At 38.0% G+C, this 13,554-nt stretch overlaps 1 protein-coding gene across 7 annotated transcripts in view; it reads right to left on the bottom strand.

Annotated features, from left to right (window-relative positions):
* PRUNE2 (prune homolog 2 with BCH domain) overlaps positions 1-13,554 on the bottom strand; it is a 257,591-nt gene that overhangs the window by 91,500 nt on the left and 152,537 nt on the right. For all 7 annotated transcript variants that reach the window (XM_082470766.1, XM_082470769.1, XM_082470768.1 and 4 more), the window contains exon 7: positions 862-1,020. In XM_082470766.1, coding sequence (XP_082326892.1) covers positions 862-1,020 — 159 coding nt within the window. The remainder of the gene's footprint in view (positions 1-861; positions 1,021-13,554) is intronic.

Here is a 13,554-nt window from a genome sequence, read left to right as displayed (position 1 = left end):
TAACTTGGATTAAAGCTTCAGATCACAGTTACTAAACACTGGACACCAAACAGATGTTTAGTCAGGGACTAAACTTTGTTATCACCAGGTAGCAGTCCTCAAGGAAAACGGTACCCAAAGGAGGACTAGCCCTTACTGGGTAAAAAAGATATGATCTTTCTCTTTATGAATTTAGCCTAGAAAAGAAATGGTTATGGGGCTCTTTTAAAATGCCCCTATGTGGGGTGAAGGGAGTCAAAAGGTACAAACTTCCAGTTATAAAATAAACAAGTCATGGAGATGTCATGTACCGCATGGAGACTATAGTTAATAATACTGTACTGCAGATTTGAAAGCTGCTAAGAGAGTACAGAGTAGTCCTCATCTCAAGAAAAAAACTGTCATTATGTATGGTGATGGATGTTAACTGGACTTATTGTGGTGATTATTTCACAACATACACAAACATTGAATCATTATATTGTACACTCGAAATATAATGTTATCTGTCAATTATTCCTCAATTAAAAAAAAAAAAAGGCCAACTTTTATCTCATTGACAATTCTATTTAGATGATTTTTTGGTAATACAGCATCAAAACTAAAAACTAAAAATCTGAATTAAAGCACTGATAAATAAATAAATAAATAAATAAATAAATAAATAAATAACTAACTAACTAACTAACTAACTAACTAACTAACTAACTAACTAACAGAATGTGCAGAATACCCCCAACATTTCTTAAAACTCAAACTCTAGGACCTTATCTCTTGGACCAATTTCTTTAAGTCACCAGTCCATGGCCGTCTTCCACCGCATGTTCTGAGAGCCAGCAGGAGGGGATGCATTGAAATGTGCTGGGTCAAGGAGGTCCTTACCTGACTGCACAGCTCTAGGTTCTCAGAGTACACAGCGATCTGTCGTCTGGGCTGCTGCTCCTCCGACAGGTAGTTGGCCAAGAGGATGAGGACATCAAAACCGAACTTGTCTGAGAATGCTTTCAAATCACTGGTGATACTGCTGTGAAACGTACAGTCCTGAAACAACAGTCAATTTGATATTAATGTCAAACTGCCCAGCTCTGGGGAGTTGTGCCACAAATCTGTCCACTCTTAGGATGTATTACCACTGATACTTATTATTAGATGCAAATGAAATAAACACTTTGCTTTGAGAAAATTTGGAAATTTTCATGCTATGGCTTAAAATATACTTTTGCTTTTTTTGTTTTGTTTTCCTAAACCAGGAAAGGAAGGCATCTTTGCTGTTATTATTCAGAATAGTTTAGAGAGGAACAAATAGCTTAACACCTTTTTCCTAAAATGTTTATTCAAATACTGACTTTGTAAAACATACTTTTCCTTTTATTGTTCAAAGGACATAGGAATGTCTGCTGAATATTATTATTGATACAACCCACTAGAAAAAAAGGAGGAAGTTATTGTTCTTTTCTATAATTGTTTTCTAATGGTTATCATTAACTCCAAGCAGAATTCCTAAAGATGGATTTAGCTGAGTCTACTGAATGCCTTTTATTCCAGCGTAGAAGTCTAGGAGATTTGTGTTAGGGATGTGATGTCAGATCTGCTTGCTCTAAGTGGTAGCTAAGGAGGAATGAATAACTGTGGAAAAGGGACCCATTACCGCAGAGTACCCAGACCTGTGGCTCACATCATCTGTGGAAATGTTCTGGCCTTTTCGAGTTTTATTAACTACAATGAGAACCACTTTGTCAGCATGGTTGTCTCTCTTTCTTAAAAAAAAAAAAAACACTGAAGACCGTATCTTAGCCCCTAGCATAATGCATGGCATATACTAACTAGTTGCTCAAGAAAAGTCTGTTGAATGACTGGAGAGACATATATACAAAATCAACCTGTGCTGCATAATCCTTTATCATAGTGTATATATATATAATAGCACATGTAAATGACAATCATATAATCATCAACTGACAGTCCACTGCTCTACTCAGTGAAAATCACTGTGATGTGCATTCAAGAGATATAAAGAATTCTAATTTTTTTCTGCTTACAAAGTCATCAGAATTATGCATGCCACTGGTAAAACATTAAAGCAGTACAGAAATGTGTCCCGTAGGAAGTGGAAGTACCACGTACCTCCTCCTCAGATAACCATTATGAAGAACTAAACAGTGCAGTGCATATAGGTGCAGATTTTTTTCACGTCCAGATTAATGTTTGTATATGGTAGCTCTTTGACACTTGTGGATTTGATATTTGTGGCTTAGACTATTTACCAGCCACTTAAAATTGCCATAATACATGTACTCTGTAATTCTGCTGAGCCAAATCTCAAGGTCGATGAGGTTCCCGAGAGGGCACACAAGAAACCTGGCAGTTGGGCGGGCCCAGCCCATCACCAGCTTCCATGCCTCTAGGAGCCTTGTTGTCCACTCCTGAGGCCACTACTCTCATTAGGCATCTTCAGTTACAAGGTGCACATGGGAATTCACAAAGATCTCAGGATATATTGCTGATGAATTCAAAGGATCTATCGCACTGACTTGGTAATGAAATTTATCATGCTCAAATACAATAGATTTGGAAGTATGCACACGGTCAGCTTTCATGCTTTTAATTTATTGTCCAAGTGTCATAATAATAATAATCTTTAAACAGGTACTTCAAAAAAATTAATTCACCCACAAAAGTAGTAGATATTGAGTGAGCTTTTTTTAAAAAAAATTGGACCTCCTATTATACACAATGTGCATTCAATAGATAAAATTATTTCAAATCATCATTGGTATTAACCATCAAGAACCTCAATGCTGAGCTTTCTGCCATTAAGAATTGTAAATGAAGATATGGTCCCAAAGGAAAACAATAATGGACAACTCCACGTACATCTTATCGCCAGTGACTGAAGGCTTTGGCTCAAGAAGACTTACAATTTTCCTTTCAAAATATTTTTTTCATTATGTACATAAACTCATCCTCCCCAACATATTTGTAAACCCTTGAAAGAAGACACACCATTTCTAAGAGATATTCACATACAATAACAATTATCACGACACTCCGAGCTGGGTCACTCAAACAAGAGAAGGCTGGTTTTACTGGTACCTCAGCACAAGATTAAGATTCAGTAGAATAAGCATTATTCAAAGCCATACTTGTGGAACATTTGCTATTCAAAAATGTTGGCTGAGCTCCAACCTGTTTGGATTTGTCTGTGTTAGGGACTTCCGTGGTGGTCCAGTGGTAAAGAATCTGCCTTCCAATGCAGGGGACGCGGGTTTGATCCCTGGTTGGGGAACTAGGATGCCACATGCTGCGGGGCAACTAAGCCCATGTGCCACAACTACTGAGCCCACGTGCCACAACTACTGAGCCCGCACACCACAACTAGAAAGAAGCCCGCATGCCGCAACGAAAGATCCCGCATACCTCAACGAAGATCCCGCATGCAGTAACAAACACACAGCGCGCAGCCAAAAAATTAAAAAATTAATTAATTAATTAATTAATTAAAATTATGGCTCTAGGATCTTGCTAAACTCAAGTCCAGTGGCACTGGCACTGTCAAGCATCTTGTTAGAAATGTGGAGTCCCAGGTCACACCCCAGACCTACTGAAGCAGAATCTGCATTTCCCACAAATCCTAGGCAATTCAAATGCACATGGAAATATGAAGAGCACTGCTCTAGGGAGCCAATTTTAATTCATCTATTTTCCTATGAACCAATCCTCTGGGCTCTCTCAATGCTGTCACGGGACTTTTACTGACTCAGGCCCTTAGCTCCTTGCTCCTCACACCAGCCTCATCATAAACATCACCCTGGGGTGTGTCTTTCTGGGCCGCTTTGTTAGAGGTTCTCATTTAGCAGCCCAGGATCGGGTCCAAGAATCTGTAATTTCATTATGTACCTCAAGTGATTCTTAGAATCAAGCTGCTTTGAGTAATACTTCCCCAGTTTTCCTCTGGGTGGCCCCGAATTCCACAGGATCACATGAGGTATTGATAAAACAAAGATTTATGTGAAGCATTTAGACATATTAGAGAAATAAAATACTTACATTTTACAGTCACCCCAAAACAGACTGTCAACAACTATGTCCTATCCACCCTAATAAAATTGCCCAAACCACATTTGATCTCACTGGCTTTAGGATAATGTCAATGTTTAAAATTTTCATATTTAAAACAGAATCAAACAAGGGAATGAGTAAGATTCTTCAGGAATCCGGGAGGCAGGGTCTGTTTGTTCTACTTTTATGCCGGTGCTGTTTGCATAGGACATAATTTATTATTGTCTTCTAGCTACGCAGGGAGTCATGTGCTGTAACAGCTCTTATGTTGCTGACAAGCTAGGCTGGCCCTGAATAAATACCACTTCATCATCAACACAACCCAACTGTAGACACAGGTTGGCATTTTATTCCCCCCATCTGCCGTCTACCTGATAAATTACTGTTTTAGTTACGAGTATACAAATACTATTTGTTAATCTGCTCAAACGTCTCCAAAATGTTTTCCCTACCTTAAGTTAAAATTATATATATATCCCACTCAATTTGCCAAAGGTTTGGAAAAGAAAGGAATCCTACCTTCCTTTACCACCTAACACCACCATCCAAACTTCCACATTTGAAATATGACCCCAACGTGAGATTGCTGCATGGAATTTAGGAAGTTACTTTACTAATCATTACACCTGGGAAATGACTGGCCAAAACCCAGACTATTCCGACACACCAGTTAGGAAGAATGAGAAAGTGCTCCCTGTCAGTCTTTTGTCACTCATGGATGCAGAGATTAGATCATTAAACATTTTTAGAGGTCACGAGTTCTTTTGCTTCAGTAATTCCTAGTTTTGAAATGAGTAGGAAGACCTGAAAATGTAGGGAGAATAAGGCTTTGTTATTTCCTGGCCAAAAGCAAGGTGTAGATCTCAAGGGCCCTAAGAAGAGGTCGATGATCATAAGGACAAAGGACAGGAAAACAGAAATGATAGGGCTCTATTTTAACTAATATGACAACCAAGATAGCGATAGTGCCCAACAGATTTACTACATTAGTGGTTGAAAGTACTTGGACAAATGCAGTGGAAAATTCCATTCTCTCACAAAATTCTATTTTATTGATATTTCTTATTCCATTGCTCTGAAAATTTTAGTTTTTATTCTACACACTGATAACTTTAGTGCATCACATGAAATACAAGTGATCTAAATAATGTCTTATAAACATCTGAGTCCTTAAATGTGTATATTCTTTGAAAGAGAAAAACCCACTCTCCTTACATTGCTCATATATTTGTATTTCTATTGTCTTCTGAATCCCTCCTGTCAGGTTTCTGCCCCCATCATTCCATTGAAATGGCTCTTCTCAAAAGTATCAATCATTTCCAGGTCACCAAATCCCAAAATCTGTTTCCTGTTCTTACTCTAATTAACTTCTCCCAAGAATCTCACGAGGTTGATCTTCCCTCCTTCTTGAAATATTTAACTCCTTCACTTTCCTGTCATTGCACTCTCCTTATTTTTCTCCCAACTCACTGGCTACTCCTCAGTCACCCTTGCTAGTTCTTCTCCCTTAGTCAACCTCTAAATGTTCCTAACCCCTTTCTTTCTGTCTATACATTCTCCTTAGTGATTTCATCCAGTCACATGGCTTTCAAACCGCCTATCTGCCAGTGACAACCAAATCACATCCACCTGAACACTAACCTTGGTTATCCATGTGATATCACCACATCAATGTCTAATAAGCATCTCAAATAAAATACAACCTACCTCCACCCCAGTTTCCTCCATAGCATCAAATGGCACCACCATCCACCCAGTTACTCAAGCCAAACATCTAGGAATTATTCTTGATTCCTTTTCCCCCCATATTCTTCACATAATCCATCAGCAAATCCTGTTAACTTTCCCTCTAAAACATATCTCAAGTCCAGACACTTCCCTCACTTCTTTCCATCTCTGTTAGTGTCGTAGCCACAGTTGCCATTATCTCTTCCCTGAACTTGGGTGATAGCCCTTCAACCGGTCTCCCTGTAGCCATTCTTGTCTCCTCTCCCTATGATCAGTTCTCCACACGGGACCAAGAAAGAGCTTTGAAAAAATGTAACCAGAACCATGATATTCTTCTGCTTAAAACCCACTCAAAAGTTTCTCAATGGAATAATTATTATTTACATTGCTTTATTTGTTTTAAAACAGAGAAGAGACAGGTTTAATGTCCTCGAGACTGAGTTCTTATAAATCAATGAGAAAAAGCAGACATACCAATAGAAAAAATAGTTGGTGAACGTAAAAGACAATTTACAATTGAAATACCTGAAATCATTAACAATCAAAGAAATCCTCTGATAAGAAAATGTTTCATCTTCTCTTTTCCTATAATTGATGAATATGGCTGAATGGGCATTCTCATACACTGTTAGAAATATATTCTAAAGAAATAATCATATATACACACAAAAGGTTTGTGGACAAAGCTATTCACTGAATTATTACTATAATAACTAAAACTTGAAACAGTCTAAATGTCCAACAATAGAGAACTGGTTCAATAAATTATGGAACAGTAACATAAAAGAATATTATGTTGCTATTAAAAATCATGCTATCAAAGAATACTTAATGACACAAGAAAAGATTATAGTGTAAAGTAGAAAATAACTTCTATAATCATATAAAATTAGAATGTCATTTCTATAGGTATTCAACTAATATATATTGAAATTAACATATGATGGATATTAAGATACCTTGATATTAAAGTTGTCATAATTTAGCCAAATTGCTAGTCTAAAACCTGATTGTGTCTCTCCACTATTTTAGGGCGCTCTCTCCAAGGTTCCTACTAAAGACTTTGGAGGTTAACTCTGGCTTTGCCATTCACTAGCTGGGTGCCTTGAGTGAGTTTCTCTCATCTCTCTGAGCCTTAAAATTCCTCATCTGTAAACCCTCACCTCATAACACTGTTGTGAGTACTAAGAACATATGTGTATCAAAAAGCAGGCCCAGTGTTTGGCATATAGTAGACAATAAATGTTAAATCCCTTTCCTTTCCTGATTCTTCAACTATCAAAAGGTCGTTCTTAGGATTCATGGGAGTAATTTGATTCGTAGAAAGTATTTCACAAATTCTTGGTATGGGAACTGAATATTCATATTACAATTTCTTACCTTATATCCTTTATAATACTGTGAACTTTCAAATGATAATCACACACATCTTTAAGTCATTAAAGTGATTCACATGTAAAATTCCTAGATGTGAGATGATAGAGGAAGTTACATATCAAGCAAAGTCATTTAAAAAGTAATATAAGATATAAAAACTCTGGGTCAGGCAGTGTTTATCTCATTAATGGATCCTTTATCCTTAATTCCAAGTTAGACTCAATGAATGAGCTTCTGTTTGCCACTACACAAATAAAGCAACAGAAAAATGTGTAGTGATTTTTTTCCTTCAGCCAAATCACCATGGATAGAGCCTTTTGCATCATTCCAAGTGCCACACTACCTTTGAGACAGGCTGGGACCTGGGACCCTTTGCTGCAGTGCTTGCACCTGGACAAACGTCTCCTTGAGCAACCAAATTCAAAGAAACTATAAGGGACTAAAAATAATTGTGTACATGGGCAGTTGGGGCCCAATTATGGACAAGATACAAAAAGACTAAAAAAAAAAGAAACAAAAACACCCAACTGCCACTTCTGAACAGCAGGGAGCAAAAACGGGGTTGGGAGCAAAAGCAGGGTACTGCGCATGCCCCCTGCACTCGACACCACGAAAGGGGCGGGCAGACCACCTAAGCCGCCCCTCTGGCCCGACCCCTGGACACACCCCTACCCTCACCCCACGTAAGGAACCAGCTTGTCTCCGCCCCCCGCCCCTGCTTCGGGAAGCGAGCAAGGGAACCTGTTACTTGTTTTCCCTCTCCCCCTCCTGCAGCAGGGGCCCCATTAAAGCCTTGCCTGAATTTCTTGTCTGGCCTCTTACCAATTTCTGTTGATTAAGGAAGACCAATAACCCTGGTCAGTATCACATTCAATGGATTTTATTCCTCGTGCTAGTACTTTCCATTTAGGTCCAGTACTCTGGACTACACACATAATCCAAAACAGTTGCCTGTCTTACAAATTACAAATGAAATATATTGAGTAATGCTTTTATTAAATAAAAGAAAAATAAATTATTTTCTGATGTCATGGACAAGCTATTCCCAGATTTATGATGTCTGAAATTTTTTTCTTCTTCCAGGAAATAGAAAAATCAAGTGAGTAGATATAATTTGTAGGTAGGATGCTTGTATAAAAATCATGACCAAGATTAAAACACAAGCTCATACAGCTTCATCTTTGAGAACACTGAGTCTTAGATAGTATGACAATTCATAACTACCTTGTAAGCAAAATGGTCAGCGTGGATTGCTGAGTTACTGAAATTTACAAGTATAGTTTGACATTTATACTCTGCATGGATTTACTTCCAGACTGAGGACTATTTTATCAAGATATATGAAAAATGCTGAGGTATGTACACAAACGTTCTTACTGAAAGCTTCATGATTTATGCTACCAAAATTCCATTATGATGTTTAAAATATTCAGCAATAATAAAGTCTGATAATTTTGACAGGAAAATGATTTACGAGAACAGAAAATGCATAAATTAAAGAGATTTTATTTATTCTGTTTTTTGTACACTTTAATTGGTAAGCAAAGATATTCCCCATGTTTTTACCACATGTTATTTTTTAAAAACTCTATGGTTCTTATTTGTATAAGCTAGCCAAGGCATTTTAGTAGTAAAATCTTCACTGGGTCTATTTAAACTATATTATGCATCATATTTTGAAAATAGAGCCAAGCAGTACATGTTATCATTCAAAAAGAGAGCCCTTTCATGAAAAGATTTTGTGAAAATTAAAATACTACAATATATAAATGAATAAAATATACATATTAATATAATTTTCATTTAAACCAATAGTATATTGCCTAAAATGATTTCATCATACACTGCTTCTGCATTAAGCACTCTGTTAAATGCTTTACATCATCTCATTTAAACTTTAAGATGTCCAGATGATGTTGGCAACGTTACTTCTGTTTTGCATTGAGAAAATGGAGGGTTTAGAAGGTTAAGTAATTGATGTTACACAGCTCACATGTGTACAAACAGGACTTGGTCCCAGGTGAGTCTGACTTCAGAGCCCAGGTTCTAACCTATATGTTATTCTCAAATGAAATAATTCTTGAAAGATATTACTAACTCCATTTTTAATTTCATAAAAGTTTTTGGCTACTCCATTTACTTCCATTTGTTATTAATTCTCCCTCGTCACTATACACAAGCAAGCCACATCCTTGATTTTAACCAATGCTAATAATGTGATGCTTAAGCTTTCTGATGAGTCAATATTTTCATGCTTTATGATCAATTTCCAGTTTCTCATTTACTCTATAAAATATTGGTGTAGGCTGACCATTAACTCATGTATGAGCCTAATTGAAAACTTGCCCAAAGAAACTGCTATAAAGTTTCTTGCAGCAGTATGTACTTTTTAAAAGTTGGGCATGCATGTGTACACACACAAAAAGCAGAAGAACTGGCCTAGTCACGGTTTGTCCGGAATTACCCTCATGTAGTTTTTCTTGCTCTGATACCTTAGACACACAAACAATGGAAGAATCCCCACTTTACCATTCAGTATGTAAAAAATCTCATCATCTAAGAATGCTCCTAACGTTACTTTCCTTCTGCTCAAAAGCCTAGGGAAACCAGGAATTAGGATTACAGGAAGGGGGTACAAAGATAAAAGAGGTAATTTTTTTTTACCCCAATGGAGTGGGCATCTTAAGAGCCTATAATATCACCATTATTTCAAGCAAAGCCCTCTTGTAAAGGCACAACTATCAAAGACTAATTAACGTATCAATCTGCAGATGCTTCAATTTAGGTCAAGCATGTCGTAAGTATTAGAAAAGAAACCGACAATCTTGTAAGCAATCATCCTTGTAAGGTCATCATTTGGGTTGAAGAATTCAAGAATAGAGGGAGACAGCACATGAGTACTGAAAACCACGGCTTTCATGTCATGGGACAAATAATTATAAACATTTCATTAATGGAGGGAAAGAGAGGGGGGAGGGGAGGGGTAAAGATGAGAGGGAGATTGGGAGATGGTTCATCTGAAAGCACAGGTGTAAGTTAAGGACTTCTTGAAATTAAATGGGTTGCTTTCAGATCAATCTGAAATTAAGCAAGTTGGCATCCTGCCCCATCCTCATTGTCACCATCATAAGGAGAACCAATGAATGTTACACCAACAGAGAGTTGCCCTAGAAAAAGATGCTTGTATACTGTACTTCATGAAAGGGAGCCCTAGGTAGCCTCTCACAATTAGTTAATAGTAGATAGAATACTTGGATGTGGGGAGGCTCACAACCAATTAAAGACAAACACGTCATCACCTTATTTACCAGCTCAGCCTAATTTACATTTTCTTTAAGGACAGACCCATAATCATCAAAACTTTTCAATATAGTATGAATTTAAGGACTCAGTGAGAAAAGGGCTACACTGTTGTTCCACTTAAGGACTCCTTCATTAAAGTTTGTGTATGTTTATAAGGATTTCTATACGGGAATGCATAACTCAGGACCTATGCATAATGGAAAATCCACTCACTAGGCATGCTTTATTTTTGAAATGGTAGAACCTGGGCAACACAGCAGCTACCAAATAATAATAAATTATTTCCGTAATTGTGTATAGATGTTTAAAAAAAATCCCCATCAGCCTGTTTTGAACCATGAGCTTGAACAATTATGGCTTTATTTATTTTCGTTTGTAAAAATAAATCATCTAGTTTGAACAACATTTCAATAAAGCAGGAAACCTTCCTTCCTCTCTGGGTACCCCTTTCTGATTTATGGAAACCACCAGTCAAGTCTCCAGAGCCCTTGCTGCACATGTACACTGCACACACTTTTGATTTCTCTAAGCTGTGTCAATATTAACCTGACCAAATGAAGATCAAACTGTCTCTTTTGTTCCTCCTGCTCGTCACATGGGGAGCACAATATGGCTCTTGTCAGAGGTGCTTCATCATTTTGGCTCAAGGAAACTGTCAGTACAGTTTGGGATTCGTTCTTCATGGGCAGATATCCTGATGGGTCTAATGAAGCTTTTCTGCTGACAACTCATTTGCTAAAAATACCCAACCATCACCAAGTTTAAGTGGGGAATACGGTTGTGTCCCCTTTGCTATCAACCCAATGAAAGTAATTTCTTTTGACGTCTAAAATATCTATATATCAAGGTACACACACCTCTCATCATCCGTGTCTGTTCTTGCTGGTTTCCATTTGCTCAGTGATAAACTTTATGACATTCTTAAATTGGAATATAATAGGGTAAACACCCATCTTAGAGCACACATGCAGAGCCAACAGTCTGTGTGTGCCATTTGTTGCAATTCTAAGCTATTTACTAGAAACCCCCTCCTGCAAACAGATACACTCTGGGGTCTGTGGTTTCATTTTCATTGGAGATGTCTGTGTGTGGGGAGCTTGAGGAATTCATTTTCAGGTAAGGACGCTGTATTGTTGTGACTCTCTTGGCCCCAAGACACAGAAACTTAACTCAAACTGGCTTAAGAAAAACTCAGAAAGCTCTGGGGAGGGTTCTCAAAAAAGCAAAGGAAGAACTGGAGGACAAGCTGGGCGGAGGACAAGGGTCACCAGGGATGTGGGGGGCCACTCAGCTTCTCCATCCTCTTCTCCTGGCTTCATTCTCCTCTCCTGCGACCAACTAGCATGCTCCCTGTGGTGGGAAACATGGGTGGCTGCAGCTCCAGGGCAGACCTTCCAGGTTTAGTCAGGGCTCACTCCCTCTTGGTCTTGAGTTTGAAAACTCTGGAGAAAGAATTCTGGTTGTTCCCAGTTGGGTTGGGTGCCTAGCCTTGTGCCAAGCGATTGAGGTGGATTGGAAGACCACAAAATACAGGTGTGGTATCTGTTATAAGAGTGATGGGTATGAGTCATTCCCTCGAAGAGGGGGGCTGAGCAGCTAAACCTTTAGGTGGGCACCCTAGCTATCAGGCACAAAGGACTCCACTCTCTCTCTCTCTCTCTCTCTCTCTCTCTCTCTCTCTCTCTCTCTCTCTCTCACTCACACACACACACACACACACACACACACACACACACACACACACATCCATACACACTATAACACCCACACATACACATCGGTAATTCCCCAAATCCCTATTTTATTTCCAGCCAACCAAGCCCAAGTCATAGAGAGACATGATACCTGGAAAGATAACTTCAGTTAACTTTCATTTTTATGGACGTTTACACCCCAACTAAGAAGGGTATTATAAAGAGGAGTGATAAAAAAAAAATCTATAAAATGTTAAGCTTATAAAATGAAAATTATGCTTAATCAATCAAAAATATAATGCTATCTAATCAATCCAGGAAAAAGAGGTCAAGCCTCCTTAATCTTTATTCTTCCAGGTTGGTGTGAGGGATTCTCTTTTTGGCCCCTGCTCAAATCTCCCCTATAACCGTCAAACTTCCATTGCTATTTGCACCATACGTGTAGGGCATCAAAATGCGTTCAATACAAATTAGAAATTATCTACAGGCCCTACCCACAAGGCAGAGAGTATTTGGACTAAATCTGGTGGGACAAGAATTGTATTTCTGTGTTATCAGTTTATACAAGAGTTATTTATAGAAGGGCTAGAAGCAGGCTAAATACTGGCAAAAAAAAAATCTGAATTCGTAACAGGTAAAAAATGATAACTTTAGAATAGCGTTTCTCACTAGACATTACTGACTTTGGGGGCTGGATCATTCTCTGTTGTGGGGACCATCCTGTGCATTGTTGGGTGTTTAGCAGCACCCCTGGTCTCCACCCACTAGATGCCAATAGCTAACTCTCTCTCTGAGCTGTGACAATCAAATACTTCTCCAGACATTGTCAAATGTCAACTGCAGGACAAAAATGCCCTAACTAAGAAAAGTAGAGAATAACAGTAGGAGAATCTTGCAAACTTAATTCAAATCACATTCGACTCTTTCAGAAATATTACTGCATAAAGCACATCATTAATTCTGTCTGGTTTAAGAGGCAGGAGGAACCTAAAAAAAAAAATCAGAGATGGGGAACTTCTACACAAATACTCTGTAATAACTGGCCAAATATTTCCCTTTTCTAGGCTGGTAAAAATTTTAAATTTCCATCAATTGTCTTTTAGTTTATATTGGTATGCTTATAAAATAAACAGCATTTTGATTCTCTTAAAAGAAAAGGCAGGATGATTTAAAAGAGCGAGCCAGGATTTTACTAAAACACCTACTTCCTATGCCAGGAAAATGAAGTTTTCCTAGGTATTTTCCAGAGTTTTTTTAAGTCTAGAAAAACTGTATTAATTCAGGTCAGTTATGGGTAAATAGGGCATTTTAAAAACCAAACTTTATATTTGGGATTCCTGAAAATAATACGCATAGTTATCTTTGATCTCCATTATGGTAACCCTAAAATAAGGCAGATATTTGAGTTTTAAAT

This window comes from Balaenoptera physalus (genome assembly GCF_965194825.1).
Source record: "Balaenoptera physalus genome assembly, chromosome: 7".
NCBI lineage: Eukaryota > Metazoa > Chordata > Mammalia > Artiodactyla > Balaenopteridae > Balaenoptera > Balaenoptera physalus.
The sequence above is the reverse complement of the archived record's forward strand: the minus strand, read 5'-3'. Positions and strand labels throughout refer to the sequence as shown.